The sequence below is a fragment of the Dysidea avara genome, chromosome 7 (assembly GCF_963678975.1).
Source record: "Dysidea avara chromosome 7, odDysAvar1.4, whole genome shotgun sequence".
NCBI classification, from domain to species: Eukaryota; Metazoa; Porifera; class Demospongiae; order Dictyoceratida; family Dysideidae; genus Dysidea; species Dysidea avara.
In genome coordinates this window covers 37479680-37505480 of record NC_089278.1, presented here as the reverse complement: position 1 = coordinate 37505480, position 25801 = coordinate 37479680, and the positions used below count along the sequence as shown (strand labels likewise).

Below are 25801 nucleotides of genomic sequence, written 5' to 3'. Positions count from 1 at the left end.
CATCAGCAGGACCTCATCAAGGGAAAGAAGTACAGTGTGCGTACGTCTAGTTAATACAGTAACATACAGTGGTACCTCTCTATAATGGGTGGAATCTATGCAAGATAGGAAGTTGTTACATCTTTTAAAAAGCAGTTCACGTCTTTGGCAAAGATTACATGAACTATAACTCAAGCACTAATACACCATTGACCAACATCTCTTTAGAATACAAATCAACAACTCTAAGACAATCTAATCGTGACAGTTATACATTTCAGGCAAACACACAACTTCTAGCTATCCATGGAATGAGGAGGTGTTTTATTTTTCATTACAATTACTTGTTGGTTTTCACTAGCATACAGATACACACAGACAGTGATGCAGCCACCAGGTAAATTCCAACCACAACAGCACATATACAGTATAGCTGGAAATTTTCATGGGACAAAATTTTCACAAATTTCGTGAGTAGTACAGTAATAATAGCTTCGTGAAAAAATAATCGTGAAATGTTTCAGAGCTATTACCTTAACTCAAAAATTTGTCTGGACTTCATGATTTTAAAAAATGCGAAAGTCGTATTTTACAGTTTCATGAAAGTTTCATCTGTCAAAATTTCCAGCTATACAGTATACAGTCATTGTCCTTTAAGGTAAAATTGACAAACTTGCATTGTCCATAACAAAGCAATTCAAGACAAGTACACTAACAACAAACAAAAAATATATTTAAGAAGTGAACTCTTGCTGCTACTACTAACAGCTACTTTATTACTGTACAGTTAGTTTACACTGTTCACCATAGTGATATATCAGTGATGTACATGACACATATTCTAACAAGACTAGCAGATGTTTATTACACAACTGGATGTCTGCTTGACTTTACTGTACAGGGTGTATTACACCTTGTTATGCTGTAACTGCCAGTTGTCACTATGGAGAGGAGTACTCAAAGCTAACAGTAACCATGTAAACAACACAACAAATTGCTGGAGGGGTCAACAAGTTGTTTACAGGCTATCAAAGTTGGTTAAAATTCCATAAACAGTTGTGCTGTATAAAAATATTATAAACTATTTATTATACCACCAACTTGACTGCATGTACCGACCAACAGGTACAACTGTAGAAACACCTTCAACACACAATTACTGTCAAGCATCAACTATTACCATGTGGACTGACACAGTAACAAACTTAAAGCTTGCCACTATATTTCTAGCATGGCATACAGAGATGTAATAAGAGTAGAGAGAACACAAACTGATATCTAGTTTTAGGGGACACCCACAAAATGTCTGAACATATAATACACACAGTCCATAACATGAGGATAATCTGGTTAGTGTCTAGTTGCAGTAGGCTATAACACACACCTTATCAGACTGAGGCTATGACAAGAATGCTATCACACCATACAGCAGTAAACAAACCTGGTGTATTACAAACACCTTGGAACTAACCAAATAGTAGTGTCCTTGTCATCCAATTTTCCACATGTATACAGTGGAACCTCTCTTAACAAACTCCCCAAATTAAGGACACAATAGAAAAAACTTCCATAATAAGGACAATTTTGGTCCCAACAGGTCTGGTTAATACATTTTCTACATGTACCTCTGAAAGAGGAAAACCTCTATATTACAGCACACAAAAAGTGGCCAAAAATTCTGGGTCCTTAATAGAGAGGTTCCACTATATAAAATCTGGACCTTAACAAAGTGTCTAAATTATGTATAGTAGGTATAGTTGGAAGGTGTCCCCAAGTGTCCACCATAACAGGTATTGATGCAATGTAGTCTGGCAATGTCCACCCCTTTGCATAGAGTAAGGGTCTGGTGACCGTAATATACAGTACTTGTGCAACTGGAATTCAAATGTGGGTTCAAATTGCGCGTGATGTTATAAATTACCTGTTCAGGCTGTTGTAACTTGGCAAAGAAAGCATGAAACTTCATTCTTCTCAATGTAAGTCTGTACAGCATGTGTATTTCAGAGTCTCGCTAGGAAAGTATCAACTGCTTTCCAACTATTCCTAATTCGGTCGCTATGGTGATGGTATTATTCACGCCACAAACTACACATATTACATCACAAATAATTATTTACATTGGATACTGCAATTTGAATGGCTCTACTACTATACTGGTAGTAGCACAAGTAACATATACCAGACCCTTACTCTATGTGAAGGGGTGGGTGCTACCAGACTAGGGTAAACAATGAAGGCTAAAGCCTGTATAAGGTGGTTTACCATAAGCCAAGGGAGCCTACAAAATTGTTCATACATAGGTAAAGTAGGACACATTCCTAGTAGGGCTTAACATCTACAGGTTTCCTGCAGAGAATGGTGGTATACAGGCTACACAGGACTAGGTCACAGATGGGTAGGGCAGTAACTTTGTGCACAAATAGTATAACCAGTTTTGTGGTTCTAGTCTTCAATTACAAAGCTTGTTAATATAGGAATGCTGTTTACTTTACCGTTGTCAGCAAAAATAACTCTTTTAAGTGGCGCCTCTCTATTTCGGACCACTTTAAAGTGTCCTTATCAATGAGGTGATCAGATTTCAGGGGTGTAAATGTGTGTACAAATGGGACAATGGACAAGTGTCCTGACTGTCAAGGTGTCCACATTTCAGGGACTTTCTAAGGGGTTCCACCAGAAGGGAGACAGTTACACACAACACCTGTTAGATTGACTCACTTTATGAATATTAATATATGGCATATATGGTGTAGGTGTGGAGTCACTATAGCAACAAAACACACACACATGTGCAACACAGCCATAGGACAAAATTTTTGTTATTTATGTGGCTTACCAGGAATTTTACCTCAGAAGTAACAAGCTCATTGCTTTATGTACTGAATAGTCAAGTATCCTCTCATGAAAAGGCATTTTATTAATCTATGGTGGCCCCATAAATGAACTATTGCCATACAGTATACCTCAGTCACACAGGCTGTGCACATTTTAATGTACAACATTCTGTGCAGAAGCCACTATTGTGTGCACCAGACTTCACCAGACTTGTCAGAATACTTGTAGTTGACATATATGTACCCTAATATGGGCATAAACATTATCAGGAAACCAGTGTGGTGTATTACATCACTAGAGCACAGCAGACAAGAAGATTGGAAATATTCTTCAGTAGATAATTACCATAAATGAAAGTGGAAGTTTGGCATGACTAAAGTTGGGTGAACTGAAGATAATTTATTTGCAGTTGGCTACATGGTAAATTCACCAAACTTTTATCTGCTAACCTGCTTTGCATGCTGATTCACCAAAAATTTACATTGCAACAAACTTTAGTCATTTTACAGATTCACCTGTTAAACTACATACTCATTAAGGCATCTTAATTTAGACAGAGGGGTTGATTTTTGTTAAGAGGACCGACCAGTTAACACAGGAGCCCAGAAGTGCCACAAGTGCACCTTGCAACACTTCTGGGCTCCTACATTCAACCACTGGTCACATCCATACTGGTCACAGGTTCTCACAACACTATACAACACTGATCAATAGAAAGCCACTGATAGAAGGTAAACAACTACTATCATCCCATTGGATTAATACAATGAAACCTATTTACTGAATTATACAGTTACCTCCCTATAAAGACTTTGGTCCAAACAGTGTTGACGTTATGTATGACATATTTTACTACAAGGTAAACCTCTTGAAACTGGTCAAACGTAAAGTGTCTGTTCCTCTGTGATACACTAAAAATCTCTCTTAAAAATCCTTCTGAAATAAAGGACGCTGTACTTGCCATAGACCTCTACCAACATAATAAACATCAGAAAAAGGATGACTAAGTTATATCAGTACAAAATCACAGTGTCCATAACACATGGTATTCAACACAACATTGTGACCAGATTAAGGAATAGGATCTCAACACTAATCCAATTATTCTGTAGTTTTGTTTTGATGAGGTGACCTGAAATTTTTGGCCTCCAGTTGCAACTCAATTATGGACAAATTTCAAACAAAAAGCATTTTGTGTTATTGTAAAGCAGTTGTGTGCCTTTGGTCACATTAAAATGGCTTGTACATATTAACACAACCAGGATGGGAGTATGATATGGGACAATCCCACACTGTACACACTACATACACAATATTATATTAGTGTAGCTAATGAAGAGACAAGCCCCACACCAGAGGCCATAACCACACTGACATCAATAGGATGTGACATGCTCCAGTCTTCAAGAATGCATTGATCTTTCTAACACAGATAATGGATTAAATCTTTATCGTGTTACTACTGTAGAATAACCCTTTGAGACACACTTCGTTATAGTGCCAGAGAGTGTTCTAAGGCATTGGAATATAACAAACTGGCTTCTATCTTGGTACTAAGTACATCATTGTTGGGCTGATCCACAGTAACACAGTCCAAACAACTTGTGTAACGAGAAGTAACTAAACAAAAAAAGTAGTGATTCACAAAACTGCAACCAAATATCAAACTGTGACGCTAGTACCTGCTGAACACAACTGGTCCTTCTTGTGTTGATATGTGTACTAACTCTTTGTACTGTGTGGATATGTGTACTAACTCTTTGTACTGTGTGTTACTTTGGGTGCTTCCCCTCACTAATACACTGGATAGAGTGATAGCTGATGACCCACAACAGCTAGCTAACACTAGCCGTCATACAACCTGTAACAGTTTCTTAAAGGATCTTCCCAATTGCAGACACAATGCACCAATCATCCGGCTGCATACCTTAATAAAGACAATTATCTTGGCCCCTAAATACTTCACTTCATACCAGTGTACTAATGTTCAATGTAGCATGTCAACCATATTCTGTAATAGTGATATGGCCACTAATGGCCAAGACAAATATCCAGGCCAAAAAATGTCTCAACGTATAAATGATCAATGGAGCATATCTGCAGTAATCCTGAGGCAGGTCATATAGCCATTAATGGCCAGTCATTGAGCACAAGAAGTAGGCAGTTCAACAATGGTAAGCATTCACAACACACCATCGCACACATATCAGTATTGATGGGCCATCGGTGGTGTATTGCCTGTAATGTATGGTACAAATCACGTACTTGTGTTGGTATGTACAGTATAAACTGGCTATGTTGAGTGTGTGGAGAGCATAATTAATTGGTGAACCCCCCAGTGTGTTTGTTTAATAGTAATGTATGGCATATGTACTGTTCAATTTCACATATTATAATATAACATGTAACTATACCATGAGTGTGTAAACTCATTATACAACACGTGTGCTGTGTGTGTGCGTGTGTGTGTGTGTGTGTGTGTGTGTGTGTGTGTGTGTGTGTGTGTGTGTGTGTGTGTGTGTGTGTGTGTGTGTGTGTGTGTGTGTGTGTGTGTGTACAACAACACGTATGTTTTTATTGCCTGTTTATTATAAAGCTTAAATGGTGACTCTAGGAACCAAAAAACAAAGGAGAGGGCATATATCACCTCCAAAAGATCAGCCACCAACAGGAGACAGAGCTATTTGCTATGATGAGTTGGTCAGTTGCTTGCTAGAATGACAATCACATACCCAAAACCACCTTATTCTTGATGAGAACAGACAAAGCCACTAATAAGTAGTGCTGAGCAGTTTTGATATGTCATAGACGTTGTAACTTGATATTGCGGTATAACTATATTATATTTTCATGCTTTAGTTAGATGCCATTTAAGACTAGATCCATATACAAGTACAATTTCTAAACATCTTTATTCAAGACAGAATTATGAGCGAGCTTATTGCAGTATATTATTGTATACCAGTTCAAATCCTACATGTGTACACTTTTCACACAACTAATGAAGCTTTAAAATACAGTTGCTTTTTAAAAATCTACACTATTGCAGTGTTAAGAAATTAGACAATATCAGAAACAGATACCACAGTTTAAATAAATAGTTGGTATATTGTTCAGCACTACTAATGAGAGAAGCTGGTATGATATAAGTAGTAGTAACAGATGTTGAAGTACTGAGGGTAGATATATTCAGAAACAAGTCTCCAGAGTTTCCTTATGTAAAGCAAAATAAGTGTGACAATGTTGAAGTAATCATGTCCAGGAAATTGCCTAGGATACCATATAAAATTTAGTATGTTTGTGTGTCAGTACATGTGTGTGTGTGTGAGTGTGTGCACGCACGCGTACACACGTGCACCCACACGCCATATGGTGGGGGAGACATGTCTACAAACAGCCAACAACAACAGGTTACAGTTAACGATGATATAATCAAGCTAAATCAGCAGCAATCAAAATGCAGTCTATAAGCTAACAGAATTATTGAATTATTTGTAATTTCATAATTACGTAAAGAGAGCAGCCAAATAAAGCATGAAAAACATGTGTCCACCATCTACACAATACATTAGGTCGGGCTGCCTAAATTACAACTTTTAGCATTCACTAATATGTTCACTGTTCCACCAAAGTTATAAAATATTCGTAGAGCTCTTACTAGTAAAATAAATGTCAGGAAGGATAGTTTGAATAGAAAAACTTTGATAGAAGTTTTTCAAATTGCATTGTTGCTATTCACTAAACTTAGCTACTTATAGTCTGTAGATCATGGAGTATTCATCCACATGTTGTGTATCATCAAAAAGTACACATTTACACAGGCTGGCAAGCAAGACTAGCGCTCCAAAGGACCATCTAAAGGCAATATGTAATAGTTGTATCATGTACTCGAGTGATTTGCCTGATATGTACACCCAAGCTCGAGGGCCGTTAGCCTGATATGTACACCCAAGCTCGAGGGCCGTTAGGCCCAAGAGCGTGGGTGTACATATCAGGCAAATCACGAGGGCACGTGATACAACTGATATGTACCATGTAGGCTAATAGCCTACTGTGGTGGGCGACTAACCACCCAAGCCAATACGAGGCAACCCGCTGGATTTATTATATAGAGAGACTTGTAAAATTCGATTATGGGTCAGCAGCAAGTAACGTTGCAGTTACGTATGTTAACATAAACGGGCAAATCCTATGAATATCACGGAAACACTCAATTTTGCGATTTAACAAGTGTTTCAAAGTTGCTACATCGTTTAACCACTGTTTACAATGTTTTCTAAACATCCAGAGGGGTAAGCTTCACTGTAGAGTGGTTACCTCGTGATATACGAAAAGTGGGCGTGGTACGTAATCAAACACACGGACACGCGATTGTAAATTAACTATAACACTAGTTCTCACCTTAAACCTCCGTTTGTCAATTCATAGGGTGGTAAGGGTGTCGAATCGCCTTCATATGAGTGCTGTAGAATGCAAAATCGGGTTCATGGTTTTCATCACGTGAGTAATAATAAACTCCCATAATCGAATACTGCCAGGATTCTTATAAAAACAAACAACGTTACCTCATAAGATATCAAGGCCATGGTACATTTAAATGTATCATAGCCAGCCATGGTTTATTTTAAATGTACCATAGCCAGCCATGGTTTAACTTAAATGTACCATGGCCAGCCAGGGTTTATAAGATATGTACGCTGGAATTTGCCTTTGAAGTTAGGTGGTTTCATGGTACATATATATACAATTTCTCCTTGAGGGGGTAGTTTTCATGGTCATGAACTATAGACCTCTACCAATACAATTCAACCTCATAATACCATGACCATTTTTGCTACTGAGAGATGTGATGGGGTGTAGTTTGTGCCCACATGTCCCTATTATCAGAAGCCATTAGTTATTACATTACATACACTACCTCACAACCCTGACATGATTATCCTCTTGGGTTATGGGTTCTGTGTTAACAAGTTAGTACGGTTTCCCTAGCAACATGTCACTGGTACAATGCACTACACTGGTAGCTGTTGTACTGATATCATTATAATGTGTACACTGCTATTGGAGATGACATGTACCCTCACATAAATTATGAATCAAGCTTCACTGATACCATACTGTGTACACTATGAGTTGTAATAGTATAGTAGTATAGTGTATTAGGAGTTTGCACTTTTTCATAAAAAGTATTGACCAGAAACCAACCTCACAATATCATCATGGCGTCTTGGCAGTACTAATTAGGTAAATTTTAAGTACAAGCCAAATGCTTCCAATAGGTTAAAAAATTCAGTGGCAGAATTTTCTGACTGACCTGATGCTTTCAGACAGGCATAACTCAATAATGGCTAAGGCTACAGGCTTAATTTTTCACTGCTAGACATTACTTCAGCCTGACTGGTGCTTTTTGCCATACCATAGTACGTACAATGCATATACATTTGTTCTCCACTTCTCTTTACTGACAGCACCGGTTGCAGTAGACCACGATGGCTTCCCTACATTTGCAGCTAATCATTTAAACTAGTAGTGACTATTGATTGCAAAAGCGTTTCTTGTACTACTCTTCTTTTGTAACGTAGTGTAATGGGCTGAACATAGCTGAAATCAAAGCATAACGTCCAATTTACTTTTCAGCTGATAGTTGGGGTGTGCTTTCAAATGAAAAAAAACAACAACAATAAGTCTGGTGCCATTCAAAGTAAACAAAACAAACACAAGGAATTTTAAGTTTATTAAAGATCACACTGAAACAAGGGAGGCTGCTATATATATCTTCAAGTATAGGTGACCTCTCTTGTTTCACTAATTTCTAAGATCCCCAATAACTTAAAATTCCTACTGTTGCTATTATATTAGTAATATTACCTACCAATGCAAATTCACTTTTGTATGCATACTTGCTTACAATAATATGCAAACTATATACACACATACATTTACATACTACACTACACTACACTACACACACTTACCAGCAAACTCACAGAAGAAGTCACCTAGGTCAAATCCTCTATAGTTAGGACCACCATACTCCAAATCGATAAGTGTCAACGAACCTACACCACAAACAGAAAAGAGACCTGAACACAACTCCACCACAAACAGACTGGCACCACTGACATCATTACTACTAGCCTGTACACAGAGCTACACCACTGGCAGTGATTTAACTGCTAGCAATGGCCACATTGACTAGACCACTGACTGTACAAATGTAGTAACTGTTAATGGTGTAGATCATTGAAATTTGTGATCAGTAAATAAGTGCATTACGGTAACATCTAGTGTAGGTTTCTGCTTGCATTTCTAATTATCATAAGTGACCAGTTCATAGATGTGTGGTAGTGAAATTCCTTATTCCAGTGTGTGTCCACCACATCTCACTTAATGAACGAGTGGGACTTCAGGAAGATTTGCTTGACTTCAAAATGTCCCAGTGTGTTTACTGTGACACACACACACACACATGCACGCACACGCACACACGTACCATCGTTCTGGGAGTATATCATGTTCTTAGACATGAGGTCATTATGACAGAACACTATGGGACTATTGAGTTGATCCAAGTGACTCTTTAACTCATCACATTCTCTCCTCAATTCCTCCACTGATCCTATCAGCTTCTTCATCCTACAAAACATGGATGGTGTAGGCAGTAAGTACAGTGGAACCACATTAAGAGATTTTCTAGATCTAAAAGTGAGCTGCTGCTTTATGAGGTCAGCAAATTTTGAAAGTCAATCATGTGACCAGATTAAAGATTAAAAACATACACACAACACATGAACCATGCCATGCCTAAACTAATGACCAATGAAAAGGCATAGCAGTATGTAACAAAGACACACTAATGCAAAGAGTAAGGGATACCTTATTTCCAACTAAATGTAAGTTCAGTTCTAAAGGTCACAGGAAGAACTACCAACCATACATGGTCAATTTTAAAAACAGCACAAAGGATATTCAGCATGATATGTTGAATACCATAAACTAAAGGTGCTTACAAGTGACACTTCCAAACATTCCATACAACTATAGACACTCACATATGTGTAGCAAGGGATTTTTGGATTTTCTCCCTAACTACAGAACTGATCTATAGCCTTTACATGCAGTACATAGGTTGGTATGTTATTTTTTCCTCTGTTCGTATAAGGCTAGTCCCTATCAGTGTAGTATTGTCAAACACGTAACTGTACTTCTAATAACCAAAAACTGGTAGGCATGGTTGATAACAAGTGTATAACATGACTAGGTAGTTGTGGTAGATCACTTTCAGCCTATATGTGTCACACAAACTTTAATGCACTACACACACACACACACACACACACACACACACACACACACACACACACACACACACACACACACACACACACACACACACACACACACACACACACACACACACACACACACACACACACACACACACAAGCAAAGCTCTTGGCGGTCATGTGAAACACAAGTGGCACTGTGATACCAGTGTACCACACAGGTACTATTTCTGACACAGGCATTCCTGGGCTATAGGTACTATTTCTGACACAGGCATTCCTGGGCTATAAAGTAGAAACACATCACACTTTTTCTTTGCTGGTCACATGCCCCACGAAAAAGAACAGACAGACATCAGCAAAGGAGGGAACCTGCCACCTGGTTTACCAACAGTAGTCATCATTCATTGCACTTGGAAACTAAAATGAACTCCAGCAACACCATACGTCCGATAGATTGTTGTGTTTTGTACAGATAATATTGGACACTTCGCCTCGCCTTGGAACTGACCAAAGATGTCCTGGTTTATCAAGTGTCTAAAACATAAGAGGATGAACTAGCGTCAGTATACTGTATATATTGTGAAGTAATTCAACTTTGATCCAATGCTAACGTATATCCATGATGTGTATCTCATACTCTTTACAATCCTTCTATCAGCCAGCCCAGTACACTACACTACACTTGGGTATAGCACATGACCAGCATCCTCTGTATCCATATATTGACAAGTTCCATTGTACTAACATACTTGTCCCTAGTGTACACTTCCCTGTATTGTGTTTCTTGTGTTAATAGTGTAGAGAATTGAGATGGTATCTGGAAACAGACCAGCGATTGTGATCATTAATATATCAGTAATAGTGATAACCACAGCTGTTCCTACCTTCTATGATGAGTTGTTCTATGTGTTGTAGATTAGCACTATGTGATTAGTTGATGAGTAGAGCATATGGTAGAACATTGTTTGATGTTATTAATTTATGATATAGTTTGTGGTGAATTGGCTCAATGACTGTACCATCAACAATTTGTAGCCTCTCATCTAATAATGTACTGAAAACACTCAAGCTACTAGTACACAACAATTAGTTATAAATCGTGTTATCTTATAGCGACAATGAACCACTGTTGAACATAAGCTTAGAAAAAAAGCAAAAATTGCCAGCAAACAGGCACCATGATGAATTGGTTACTGTGGACATTATCCCCTAAGAGACTTGTGGAATGGTTCAGAGGTTCCAAGATCCTGGTGTATGCCAAGTACCAGCAGCATCTTAGGAGGTACCCGACTCATGATACACATAGCACAACTTAAAAACTAATGGAGTTGTTACAAATTTACGTGACCAAAAAGGCAAAAACTAACACCTATAACCACTAATATATCTATTTTTAGAAGGAAGATCATCCTAGCCTTCACACACACAAGCTCCCCATGTACACAGTCACACACAATCACCACCTCATAACAACAATACAGTTCCTAGAACCAGACAAGATCTCTCTGAAGTGGTACACAGCACAAACAGGTAGTAAGTAATAATAGTAGTTAAAACAACAGCAGCTAGTACCATCATGTAATGGCTTCCCTTCCTGTACAACATGTGTACCTGCCAGTATCCTGTACAGTACATGAAGAAAATTATAAGAGGATTACAGTGTGGTATAACAAATTTATTAGTTCTACAACTATGTACATGCTACTTGTATTTTTATCTCTACATGATCTCTCACTCAAGATCAAGTTTATGTTGCAGATCATGAGAGATAAATTGGATACACTGCTACAGTATTTGTGTATGGTGGCCTGGATGTCCACAAAATTTCTTTCCTGGCTTAAAGCAATCCTTGATACAAATCACTGCAAACACCAGTTGGATGAGACCAAAATACATCTGACACTCTCCCCTTCTTTATGCACAGTGGGAGTGCATAACTGCCAAGTATATGCTACAGGCTACCACAAGGTCAAGGTCAAATTATACAACACATAGTGACATCTATGTGTCAACTATAGCCAACTGTGATTATACTAAGGACAGCAATACACCACTACTCTGGTAAAATTGGTATTAGCTGGTTCATTAGCACAACAATGCCTTGTGGCAGTTAGGAACAACTACAGCCAATAAGGTCTTAGATGATTTCCACAGCCAGAAGCACCATGCCCAGAGTGAGCCAAGTAATTCATGGAATAGCGTATACAAATTTCTCAGTGTCGATCTCACCATACAGTGTTGCTATGGGCACAACTCGACCACAAAATAGAGTATACATTCCAACACATAGGAGTGCTGTAATATTGACAAGTATCATATAACCACACAAAATGTCACACAGCCAGATTATACTGAACAAACCAATTGTACGACTGTAATAGCACAGTGCTTACATCACAAATACATTACATTCCAGCACATAGGAGTGCTGTTCACACTAACAACTATCATATATCAACATGGTGGTATAACGACACTTTGGGACCCAGATGTCCTGTTTAAAGAGGAAGTCTAACGTACTCTACCCACAGTGACTATCAATTAAATATTGTTGCTTATTTCTATAAATGGTAAACACCATGTGGAGACTATGGAGACACCATATCAATAATGTGATGCTTGTCAAAGTGAATAGCACTGTTTTGTGAAGAATGTGAGGCTCTATACTTGTGTGGCAAGATCTGCTCTCTGTGACATTGTGATACTGTGAGGTCAGTAGTACGTATTGGAGTCACTGTAGTGTGAAGGATTAGGAGGAAGTTGTGTCAATTTTTGTTTAATAGGACTCTTGCATGCATGCGTGTAGTGTGTGAGGCAGCATAACCAAGCATGGCTAGAGAATCCCACCCAGCTGTAACATCAATGGGTACCTGGTGTTAACAGGGGAAGCAAATGCCAACCGTCCATGTCTCACGTGGTGGGTGAAGGTCCAAGTAGGACATCACACTTTCTGACATGGTGCAGCCTCCTACACCAGGAGGATTTGTCTCCTGAGCTACACAGGTATCCCAATGCTGGTTTGCTAGGTAGGTGTGACTGCCTGTACGATAGCTGAAGGCTTTGCTCTTTTTGTATAGAGTCATATGCTGGTTTTGTGTGTAAAGAGATAATAAAGGAAGATCCTGCTATCAAGAGCTTATGCGCTCCAAAAACATTTTAAACATACACAGTGAATGAGATTATGGCACAGTATGTGCTCATGGCATAAAGAGAGCACATACGACTTGTGTATAATATATTGAGCAGAGTGTGAACATTACCCAGCAACAAGGAACCACGCAAGCACAAACAGACAAAGCAAAACACACACTACACACAAAATGACATCATCACATCCACACTATGGCTATCAATCAGGAAGCACTAATACACACCCACACTAGTACTATACAGCTACTAACTATTGGCTATTTCTTAGTTACCAGTAAAACTAAGGACACTCATCCCAAAATACCACATTTGGGATTTGTTCGGCAGCAAATATTTAGTGACCAAGTTAAGAATTCATGAAGTACTAATGAGCTAGTCAAGTACATGTACATCAATGCTTGACAGTACCATTATAGTATCACAAGCAGTTAAATAAACAATTAAGGGTACATCAAACAACTACATCATACAGCAAATGACATTAAGTTAATATTTCATCTCAATGTATACAAACATTTACACTGTCATCCTGTAGGGAACTGTACAGGATTCCAACTTCACTAATGACAGGAAGTACACACAACACAAGCTCCTCCCAGTAAGACAACTGACTGAACAGGCATGAACTAGCAAGCCCAAACCAGCCCATACCTGCCACAATGAAAAGAGTTTGAATACACACTCTAGTACACATAACACTGACACTTCTTGTATGCCATCTATCCATTTACCAGACAGCTGCCAGTATGGTTATGTAGTCGGTGGTCAACTCAGACACAGACAGTGAAGCTTGTCTTAATAAGGCCAACTTGAAATCTCCAAATGTGTCATTTGTGTACTGCCTAATGTAGCCACCTCCTTACCAGATTTGAGCAAGTTTCCTTTTCTTGCATAAATGGGTCATAAATTTGTCACTTTCATTGTCTAAGCAACATAGACTCACTGGTGCAGCAAAAGTAAAGAGATTTCCTTCAGTAACAAGTTTAGTCTATGAACTAACTGGCCAAATGGAATGTACTTATTGAATATTAAAGAACAATTATCTCTTATAGTTGGTTGCCATGTGAACAGGAATGAAGAAGAAGCAGTTCAACAGGTGTGTCGTTATCAGTGAAATGTTAGCTATGTAGCTGAAGAGGTATAGATGTCACGTAGCTACATGAAGCTACAACTAACACTGCTGAGTTGTGTAGTGAGTTACATTATGAAGCTTCCTTCTAAAGACTTGTTGAAAAGAACATCATTACAAGCAAGACAATAGAGAATAGTGTCCACAACAAGATACCAGAGGTTATGGTGAGTTGTGAGATGGCATGAGCAAGTCAAACATGAAATCCTAACAAGAGTGTTTTTATCAAGAGGCATCATACATACTCAAAGTACATGCATATTTGTACAGAACAATAATGCAAATGTGTTACAGTAATGTGTCTCACTGCCTAGTACTTTTGTGTTAGTTTGCATACTGCAGCATGCGTATAGAAACTACAGAACATTACTATTACAATTCTAAGTCTGTATACAACCGTACAACCAAGTTGAGGATATAAATGTTTAGTCTCAGTCCCCCCCAGACCATGCTGTGATGCTGTGTATAACTATTACACACTGTACCTACACAGGCAAGCATTCATTATGGACACCTGCCATATCTAATCAGTGGTTAGAATAATAACAATATCAAAAGAACACAGTGAAATATTCAAAACCATTTCACTGGCTTATAGTAAAAGAATGTGGTAATTAATTATCATAACCCACTGGATATGACCTGACAAGTCCAATACAAACAAAGCACTGTATCGAATGGTAACCATACCACTACACTGTTATTAAATGTGCTGGACGGTAAGCACAGCCCATCGTTAGAACAGTTGATAAACTATCAGCCTTCAAATATGTAAACTTCTAAGTCTTAGTCTGATTACAGGCGACTATACATGAATAATTTTGACAATAGCACGTGACAGTACAGTACAGTTATATATAGGGTACTGGGACCAGTGTAATGTGGACATGTTTGGACCTGTGTAATATGGCCACCTTGTCAATAGTGTGCTGATTTCCAAAGTCCAGTTTCTTGCAAATGTCCTCATTTTTCAGTGTCCACATTAACAGGTTCCAACTTATCTGATATGGTATAAGGCAACACAAGACATCCTGGTTGGTGAGTGATCGAACGTGGCCTTCACTTTCCTGGCTATCACAAAGCAAAATCACAAGATGATTGATTTCCTGTCACTGTGCTAACAGTACATATTTGACGCATGATCTCTGACGGTAAAAATTCAGAACATCAACTAGTGCTCTTCAATGAATAGAATAAATACTCATGACCTTGGCATAGAAAGCATGTTAAAACATACCTGGTGCTAAAAACAATTCTGTACCATGCATTATAATTCCCAAAAAGCCATTTTGTGTGCTAATCTATTGTGTTTTACAATGGCAGTATTATGAATAACAACGCCGTACTGATTACAAACACCACTACAATAATTCAATATCAAAACTTTCAATTTCTAACCATGTTAAACAACACGTAATGAAAGACACACGGGAATAATGAATTACATTCAATCATAAACTCTATAAGTTATAACTGAAAACCATCATTACCATAATTCATATACTCGATGCTTATAAAAGAAAGCCCTTCGAATCTTTGGCTTTTATTATTCAAAACTACGACTCTAGTCTAGGGTGCAGCCCACAGCATTCTGATGTTGGTTTTGGTGATATCTAACTGACCATACACACAGTCATAAATACCAACAACATTATAATATGTACGTTCATACTTTAAAGGAGTGGTCGTGCATCAATTTTCCTTTAACAAGCTCATAGCTAAACAGTTATACCTATGACAGCAATTCTGGCACCTCAACATACGCTACATGGAAATTTGTCTGCTACTAAACTCATACATTGATTAATTGTCTCTATTTGCTTATTTTGCTAACACAAATATTAGGAGGAGAACAGTTTTTGGATGTGAAATCTCAGAAACAGTACCAAACTTATATTCATCTGAATGTACACAGCCATAGCTCTTGGCAACCATTGATTTTGTGTATACAGTCAACACCTAACACAAACCACACATATACTGTGTTCAATATTCAGCTACAACAATAACACAATTCATAGTCACTATAATTACTTATTATCACTTTTATTCAACACAATGATCCATCTATCCTAACTAATCACTCACTGCACATTAATGAATGCACTTTACAAGGCAGAGTTCATAATTGACAAACTTGACTTGTAAACTGATTCATAAAAGCATGAATGAATGACAAAATAGGATGCATTTTTGAATAATTATAGAACTTTGCATGGGAGAGATCAAAGGAAAAGGTATACTTTAATTTTAATAAAGCACACTTTACGGCAAACAGTGCTTTATTGCACTGCAAAGAGTGTTTTATTGCACCACAAAGAATACTTTATTCGTACATTATAGAACTTTGCGTGGGCGAGATCAAAGGAAAAAGTGTACTTTAAATTTCATAAAGTACACTCTTTCAGCCGGCCAACTACTTCATCGACCACAAAGAGTGCTTTATTCGTTCAACAAAGCACTCTTTGCGGTGCAATAAAGCACTCTTTGTGGGCAATAAAGCACAGTTGCCCACGTGCCTTAGTGTAGGCTAATAGCCTACGGGGCTCGCGCCAGTACGACTAATCACCCAAGCCGGTGAAGGCTGATAGCCTCGCCGCGCTGAGTGATCAATCACCCCAGCCAATACGAGTTTCACCACTGGATTGCTTTTATAGACATACCTAAATGCTTCGATGATGGGTGGGAGAAGGTAACGTTGCTGTTACGTTTGTTAATGTAAACGGACAAGTCCTGGAGATATCACGGAAAAACTTCACCATGTGACTCGCAATAGAATCGATTGTGGGTTGCAAGCAAAACCTGCCAAAAGACGCGATGAATGTCTACTATGCCAAACTATGGTGAAATAACTTTGTTAAACTTGTTTGTGTGTGTTCAGGCTGCTAATAGTTCGTGTAACGCTTGTTAATTACGAGTCCTAGTGTATGGTGAAGCTACACGACTAGAAAGTTCCATAAATCATTTAAAGCATAGCCTTGCTCGTGCTATATGAAAAATAAAGTGCTCGGCCGCGCGCCTCGTACTTTATTTTTCATATAGCACTCGCGGCTATGCTTTAACATATACATAAAGCACTCTTTGCGATGCAATAAAGCACTCTTTGTGGGCAATAAAGCACAGTTGCCCACGTGCTTTAGTGCAGGCTAACAGCCCACCGTGCACACACCAGTACGACTAACCACCCAAGCCAGTGAAGGCTGATAGCCTTGCCGCGCTGAGTGGTCAATCATCCTAGCCAATATGAGTTCTACCACTGGATTGCTTTTATAGACATACCTAAATGGTTCGATGTCGGGTGGGAGAAGGTAACATTGCTGTCATGTTTGTTAATGTAAACAGACAAGTCCTGGAGATATCATGGAAATACTTCACCATGTGTCACAATAGAATCAATTGTGGGTTGTGACAAAAACCTGCCAAAATACGTGATGAACGTCTACTATGCCAAACTACGCGACACTTAGTTAAACTAGTTTGTGTGCATTCAGGCTGCTAATAATTCGTGCAACGCGTGTTAATTACGAGTCCTAGTGTATGGTGAAGCTACATGATTAGAAAGTTCTATAAATCATTTAAAGCATTGCTGCGAGTGCTTTGTCTTGTGCTTTATTAGAATCTCAGCTCATGCTTTATTTTTCATGTATATAGTATTACAGAGTACATGACTTGTGTCTCACAAATCATTGATGGTAGATTTTGGCTGCTCACACAAGACCACTATAAGGATACTGAAACAACACAAACTCTTTTATTGTGTAAAAATTGACAACATCTGCGATTCAAAACTGATCTGATTTCAAGACAACTCTATGTCTAAGAAAGCACCATATATAGTCTAGTGAACTGTACTACATCTAACCAAACACCTTTGTAACAATACACCGGCCCATGTAAATGAGGGATCGTACTAGCTGATAGTATCATTATGATAAGTGTCACACATCAGAGATGCTATTATCATAATGCTTTCCACTATACAACTAGGACAAGCATACACACAGATGGATAGACATACCTTGCAGTTTTTTCTTCAGTCTCCAACACTGCTGGTATTTCATCCAGCCAAGAATTAAAGTAAACTGTGTCCAGTAATGCCTTGTTTGTGTCCTCGGCTGGTAAAGGAATTGCATGCATCTTGGCCAGTTCCTTGGCTATTCTACGACCCATCGTTTTATCGTACAATTCATCTAATGCTAAATGTCTTCCTTCAGCATATCCATAACATAGTCCATTATCAAAATGAGCATATACTGGTGGAGTTCCTATGTGTTTGTTGAGGTATACGAGATTCTTTATCTCTGATTCCCTGTTGATAAATTTCTCCGTGTTTCTACCGTATACTCTGACAAGTAGCATATCTTCTTCACCAGATTTTACGCCAACTAGACAGTTAGTAAAGCCTCCCTCGAATACTTTGAACTCTATCGTTTCTTCTTTCCACGTGGGTCGGATATGTTCCAACAGTTTCAGTATTCCAGGTCGGTAAGACGAGACATCAACACAAAGTGATACATACGTTACAACAACACCACCAAACACGTTTGATGCCATCACATCTAACTGTGCGAGCCAAAATCAACATGGACAAATTCGAATGGTCCTCTAAAAAAACATGTGACTTTCGGTAAATATTATTATTTACAATATCGAGTATCGGAAAACACGAAAAAAATTATTTTTAGCCAATGGAAGTAAGGTGTGACGTATCACCGCCATAGCAACGCGGCATCTGTGTTAGTTTTACCGCATAGTGGTGGGGCTTGTGATTGCAGCGAGTGTTAGCGACATTTCACAGAGTGTTAATTGTTGGTCTTGTTCCTTGAAGCCATATCTTGAGCTACTGAACGCCAAGAACGCTACTGGGAACCAGAAATTTGTAGTGAGTTAAATATTGCGGTGAAAACTGTTGTCACTAGTTATTTTAGCGAGTAGGAACTGTGTTGTTTTGTTTGTAAATGGCTTTCCTATAGGTAATTTGATAGTAAAATGGTTAAATTTTGTGGGTTTTCGTGGCAGTTGTATGGTAGCGGGTGATTGATTACATAATTTCTTATCAATGATCTATGAATATTCAGGAATCGTATAATTACATAGTTGAAGTTATTTTACTGCTATTGTATCAGTTGAATGTTTAGAAGAAGGTAGCCGGACTCGTTAGTACTCAATGTTTTAATTTTGTTCTCTAGCGAGATGACTTACGGTGTGGACGCGTTACCGCTTCTACGTGAAGAAGTAGAGGATTGTCCGGCTACTTCAGCTACGCTATTGCTTACAGATGACTTTTGTGAGCTGAATGACAAGAACCACCAGTTTATTTGTTATGTGAAGCTCTATTTAACAACTGAGGAGCTGATTGTGGCGCGAAAGAAAATTTGTAAGGACAGTTCACCGGCCTTCACTTTTTCTCGCGTCCACAGATTCAAGGACGTTACGCTGGAAAAAGAAGAGTTTCTGAATGATGTTATGGTTATTGTGGACAACGAGAGTGAAGAGAGGTATATGTACCAAGTTCATTTCACCGGCGATATCCACAGCTGGCTGACCACTTTTGAGCGTGTTTTAATTTGGAATAGCCAGCCAGTAGAAATTAATACCGAGGTTTGTGCTACCAACGGCTGTGTGAAGAGGCACAATTTTAGTGGACAGAAGACACCCGTAGTGTTGTGGAACAGGGCTGACTGCCAGTGCTTGAATTCAAGTGCAAGAAGTTGTAATATTTCTTGTAGTGGTGACTTGGCCTCACATTTGGCTACTCCTGTTAGGAGCAGACTGTCCTCTGTCTTTAATAGGCACTCCCGTTTGGATGAATCCCCTTCTCCAGAGCTACAGGAGCTTGGTGGAATTGACTTGGACAATATGTCAATGCATGATGAAGATAATAGCAGACAGAAAACATCTTCATCATTGTTGCAAGCTTGGAGCCAGATTAGTAGTGATGAGTATGTTACTGCTACAAGTGAGCTTGATTCACAGGCCAACAATAGCAGGATCCGTACCCTAGACACTGCAGTGTGGAACAAAGGGCATACTCGTAACAAGAGTACATCGGTGACGCGGGGTGTACAGATAATGTCACGATCGAACAGCACAGTGAGTGCGACTGCGTCTGATCCAGGAGCAGACCCCAGAGTAGATTCTGGGATGGTGGTTGAATCTGGACTGGCTTATACCAACCACACTGCTGTACTGAGATCAGTTTCCTGCGACTGTCAACCAGGTAGTTTTGATAGGAACTTGTTTCTTGCCTCGCCATTGAGGCACAAGCAGATTCGTGGAAAGAAAGTGAAGTTTTCTCCACGACAGAATATGCTCACCACATCTCTACTGCCTGTTGATGATGATAGTGAGCAGTGTTTGATTTTTGAGAATGGCACCCTTGATCACAAGCAGGATCATAGGAACTGTGCCACTCCTGAAAGCCTGACTCCGCCAGAAGATGGTACACCGATTACCCCTACCAGATCGGTGCCAACCACCAAGCATGAAAAAGGAGGCTCTTTGGGTTTTGGAGTAATGTTTACTCCACCCAAACGCAAACTAGTTTCAAGACTTTTCCGACGTCGTACCACAAGTAGTATCAGTGATGTTGATGACCTTTCTCGTACAGAGATGGAGTCCCCAGAAACTTCAAAACCATTGAAGAAGAAGCTTCATCAGATGGACCCTAAACTGGTAGCTTCACAGCTGGTCCTGATTGATGCAGAAATGTTGAGGAAGATTAAACTTGAAGAGCTGAAAGGTGGAGCATGGGTTGGTAAAAACAAGGTGAGCTTCATATTATTTAGTCACTGTGGCTGTGTGTACAATGTACATTATTGTTAAACCTCATTCAATAAGATTACAAATCAACAGAATACCTGCTAAGACCTTATTAGTTCATTTAACTGTACCTAGTATTAGATGTGGTATACTATCCTTTAACCATTTGTTTTTTTCTTTCCACCATAGGAGACCAGAGCTCCTAATGTTTTGACAATGGTGCAAGCCTTCAACAGGCTAGCTTTATTGGTGCCTACTGAGATACTGGAAGAAAGGACGCCAACTGCACGTGCCAAAGTGATGGCGGCTTACATTCAGGTAATCACACCACCTTTGTATGTAATGTAAAGTAACTACAAAGAATGTTCTGTACCAAATAAGTATGACTTTGTGAGGTGTAACTTAATACCAGTGTTATATGTATGGCTACATTAGTAGTTGCCTGTAGTTATAGTACGCTAGATTGTGCATACTGCTAGGGATGGGTCAAGTGAATAGTTACAGGTAGCCAAATATTGTTAGCGGTTTTTCTCCCACGTTCTACAATGATTGGATCTTAGCTGTAGCAGTGTGGTGTAACTATGTGTGCCTGAGGTTGGCATTTTGTAAAAACCACCAACTGGTAGGTACCACATGTCACACCACTGTCTGTTATGACTAGTGCTTTAATGAGAATGGCTTCCTGTGTTAATGTAGGTGTAATGAGCTAGTGACATTCCTGTGGTGGTTTTTAAGTTGATGTAACTTCTCTGCAACCTGTGTGCTAGTGTTTATTGTGTGTGTACTGTTATTTAGATTGCTGACAAGTGCCGTAGTGTGGGCAACTACAACTCACTGAAGGCCATCTTGGCAGGCCTACAGTGTACCCCAATTTATCGTCTGAAGAAGACTTGGAAGGAAGTCAGCGGTAGACGTAAAAAGTGAGTTTAAAAATATCAATATACAGTAAAAATGTTAGAAATGCTACTACTCTGAAAGATTTTTTTATGAACTTTCTTTTCTTTTTCATTATAGGAAATTTGAGGATTTGTCTCGTTTGATGTCGGAGGAGGACAACTGGAAGACATACAAGAATGAGTTGAAGGAAGTTATGTCATCCAAGAACCTTTGTGTACCCTTCCTCGGACAATTCCTCACCCAGATTGTGCAGCAAGAGACTGTGAATGATTTGAAGTCTTACCGGAGAAAGTCACGTGGTCGTAGGCCACAGTCTGGCGAGTTTAACTCTGGAAGTCATGAAACTTTGTCTGCCCCAGCCTCCCCAGTTAATTCTTTCCATGAGGATCAACTGGAACTTTCACCTGTTACCTCTCCTAGTACAATGAACCCACCAGCTCAGTGTGAGCGAAAGACCAGTGCTCCTTCAGACATTTTAAACCACGTTGAAAATTCTGTGAATAAAAAAGATGACACAGTTGACCTTAACCTTAAACTGACCAGTGGTAGTAGTATTGTTGAGAGAAGGGATAAGCTCTCCCCACTACCTGTTGGCAAGTTCAAGAAGAACCCCCTGTCGAACAACCTGTACAGGGACAGCTTTAGAAAATCCTCTCCAATTTCTGCTATGAAGCTGGATGGTGCTGTGGGACAAGATGTTTTGAGCCCAGAAGATGTTAGCATGCTGTCGGTGATTAGCCCTCAGTTAAAAAGAAGCTGTGACTCACTGGACTCGTTGGACAGCAGCAATTACAGTCGTGGCTCAACCCCACCAAGAGATATTCATGATGAACTAGATGGCAGTTTCATGACCTGCCCTCTTTCTCCCCTAGATGTGTCACACATTGAAGTGTCCATTGAAGACAGTGTCACTCCCTGTGAAGAGATGGTAAGGGAGAGTACCCCTGTGGAGAATAGCAATCTCAATGGAGAGGCTAGTTTTAATGGAAAGGACATGGAAGTATCCACCATTGAGCGTGGAGCTAAAAAGACCTCCAGTTTTGGTTTGAAGAAGAAACGCTGGAGTAGTTTGAAGAGGAAAGTTTCTTCTCCAATTGGAGACAGCAGCAGCAGCACAAGCTGTAGCGACGCTGGTCCCCAGAAAAGGGACAACAAACTTCATATCTATGATATGGACAGCCAGGACGTTCACATGATGCTACAACAGATACAGTTTTCCTCACTTGGTTACACGAACTCACTAGAATGCCGTCAAGACATAAAGTGTTTCATCGAAGGACTTCACTTTAACAGTGAGGAGGAAAACTACCATAATTCATTGGAAGTTGAACCAAACGACCAACCCCTTTACTAACTCGCTTTTTCAATTGCCAAACTATTTTATTTTTTAAAGACTGACTTATTATTATTTTTAATGCAGGTATTTATCGTGCTGTGGCACAATGGGTACTGGAACATATAAAATACTTACAAAAAATGCATGCTTAAGGAAAAATATTTAAAAATTTAAAATCCAGTAACCCGGAATGTCATGGCACACTCATTGTAATTTATCATTTTGTGTACATTTGGAACAGCAGCAACAGCAACAACAACAACATGTGTGACTTGTACAATGACCCTGAATTGTGTTTTTTTTTTATTGAGACCAACATTTGACTTCATTATGTTATTTTTAGGGTGGATACAGGGAATATACATACAAAACAGCACATCTCTTGTACCCTAGAGCATCATACAGCCAAAGGGGTGAGCTTTCAAGGTTGGGTACATTGATCATTGATGTGAAAGTTACTTAAGAGCATTTGAGCTATATGGTAAATACCACACATTAGGATGAAGTCAATGAGCATAACTAAATAATGCACAACACAACCACTTCTTCCTCATCAGTGTGTCACCCACTAATATATTAACTTAACTACATTATCTTCTGGTTAGCATTATACAACACATTACTTACTGATCATAGATGACTCACAGTCAGCACAACACTCCCTCATTATACAAGTCAGTGACATTGTCTAAATAATCTACTACCTAGTTACATGTTGTCATAATAGAACGGTCTGATTGATATGGGCTACAAGTAATAGCCTTAACAGGTACATGGTCATATTACATGGGACATGAGTTTGCCTCACAAATGGGAATACATAGCTAACTGTTGTATTCAATCATCTGACTGTTGTTTGGGAGTTCTATCTACCACATACACTGACCATTAATACTTTCACAAGTGCTCCTGTGAGAAGGCCAAACCTGTTGTTAATACAGGAAGTCAAATCTTCAGAGAATAATGTTATTGGATTGATGAAATGAAGTTGAAAGTATTCAATCAATGGTATTCACATTGTTTACTGCAAAACAAGGTGGCAAATACAGACCTTAAGAAGGTCACTATGTCAAGGGAACCAATACAATAAAAGTGTTGAAATTCTCTACAGGCCTGGTTGTATTTTAGTGAGGCATTGAATACGAAAACTCCACCCAATACTTTCATGACTGTTCTATTAGAATGTTTTGTAATAGCATACTGAGAATATGTGGACACCTCTTAATGAAGCAACACATTGCAGTTGAGCAATTCCACTATGTACACTATGATATGACCAGTTTACTACTAGGGGACTATATAGTGCCAATAACATCATCCTCTTGTAGTAGCATGCTTTTTACTTATTGGTAGTTGTGACCTATTTAATGCTGTTGCCAAGGTTACCATGCTTGCTTTATATTATCCAGTCTAACTGATCCTCCATTACCGGTCCTTGTGTACATATGTCTGTCATTATCAGTGAGATGGTATGATAAACAATGGTTGGTCTTAAGGAATGAACTTGTGACATCACATGATGGGCCCTTCACAACCTCAAATTACTCTAATAAAACATACAAAAACAGGTCCAGCTAGTGATGTTGATCTTAGGAAGCAATTGTTAAAACCGACAGTAGTCACATTAATACCTTCATCAGAACTCTGGACAACTTTTCAAAACACAACTACAACCATATCTTCATCTACACTGGTGTTGTAAACAATAACACGAATGGTACTTTTATTGTCAACAACAGCTACTCTGAAACCCCGCAACCCTAATACCTCATCATGTTATATCACTGTACTAGTTAGATACTGGAAGGAGTACCACCTAGTGAGCTGTTCCTATGAGTTAATGAGCCCATCATCTACATCATTATAGTTCCAAGGGGCAGTGGTGATGTTTTTCTATTCTGTTATACTGGCATCATACCTGTATAACAACTAGTGACACAGGAAACTAGATAGTACCAGTGCTAAGCAGCGCTCTCTAGAATAAGCAAACGTGTACATGTAACTAGCGACTAATTCAAGGAACGCAGTCAATAATTATTTCACGACGCGCCTTACCTTTTCCTCACGTCAGTGGAGTGGGCGGGCTTCACAGATTTGAGCGGTTAGAGAGTCTTGTGTTGTGGTTAAATGTCAGCAGATATTATGCCATGAGCACTGGAATAGTTGCTGGAACGTCAGTCGGTGCTGGTTTAGTGAACGTGGGAAACTCTTGCTTCATGAACAGCGTGATTCAGGCTGCTTTTCACACTCCGTCTATCAGACCCACTGCAAAGTCTCCTGTGCAAGTGAACTAAGAGTGTATATGTACCAGGTGTGGCTAGCTTTCATACATTTAGGTGGTACTCTCAGCCAGTTCTGTACTCTCTGCTGCTTGAAAGATTTGTTGGCACAACACACAGCAGTCCCGGGAAATGCAGTCTCCCCATT

General features: G+C 39.1%; 2 protein-coding genes across 4 annotated transcripts in view; one reads left to right on the top strand and one right to left on the bottom strand.

Annotated features, from left to right (window-relative positions):
* Positions 1–19040, bottom strand: part of LOC136260869 (probable ethanolamine kinase) — a 31254-nt gene extending 12214 nt beyond the window's left edge. The window contains exons 1-3 of one of the 2 annotated variants that reach the window (XR_010703707.1): positions 18398–19040; positions 9305–9447; positions 8787–8870 (exon numbers count right to left, since the gene is read on the bottom strand). Coding sequence is in view for 1 of the 2 variants with exons in the window: in XM_066054771.1 (XP_065910843.1) it covers positions 8787–8870; positions 9305–9447; positions 18398–18933 (763 nt within the window). In the remaining variant the exon portion in view is untranslated. The remainder of the gene's footprint in view (positions 1–8786; positions 8871–9304; positions 9448–18397) is intronic. The other variant, XM_066054771.1, reaches the window with a different exon arrangement.
* Positions 19041–19130: 90 nt separating this feature from the next.
* Positions 19131–23702, top strand: LOC136260861 (uncharacterized). Of its 2 annotated transcripts, none has more exons than XM_066054755.1 (5): positions 19131–19261; positions 19569–21147; positions 21331–21459; positions 21937–22061; positions 22156–23702. In XM_066054755.1, exons 2-5 carry the CDS (start codon positions 19573–19575, stop codon positions 23390–23392), a joined length of 3066 nt encoding a protein of 1021 aa, XP_065910827.1. In that variant the 5' UTR covers positions 19131–19261; positions 19569–19572; the 3' UTR covers positions 23393–23702. The 2 variants fall into 2 exon arrangements, with proteins under 2 accessions (XP_065910827.1, XP_065910826.1); XM_066054754.1 differs by lacking the exon at positions 19131–19261 and adding an exon at positions 19477–19523.
* The last annotated feature ends 2099 nt before the right edge of the window (positions 23703–25801 follow it).

Excerpts from the sequence above, each read along its gene's own strand:
- LOC136260861 (XM_066054754.1), top strand. Across the intron at positions 21,460-21,936 it reads TGATGGCGGCTTACATTCAG|ATTGCTGACAAGTGCCGTAG; the intron begins GTAATCACACCA and ends ACTGTTATTTAG. Across the intron at positions 22,062-22,155 it reads GTCAGCGGTAGACGTAAAAA|GAAATTTGAGGATTTGTCTC; the intron begins GTGAGTTTAAAA and ends TTTTCATTATAG.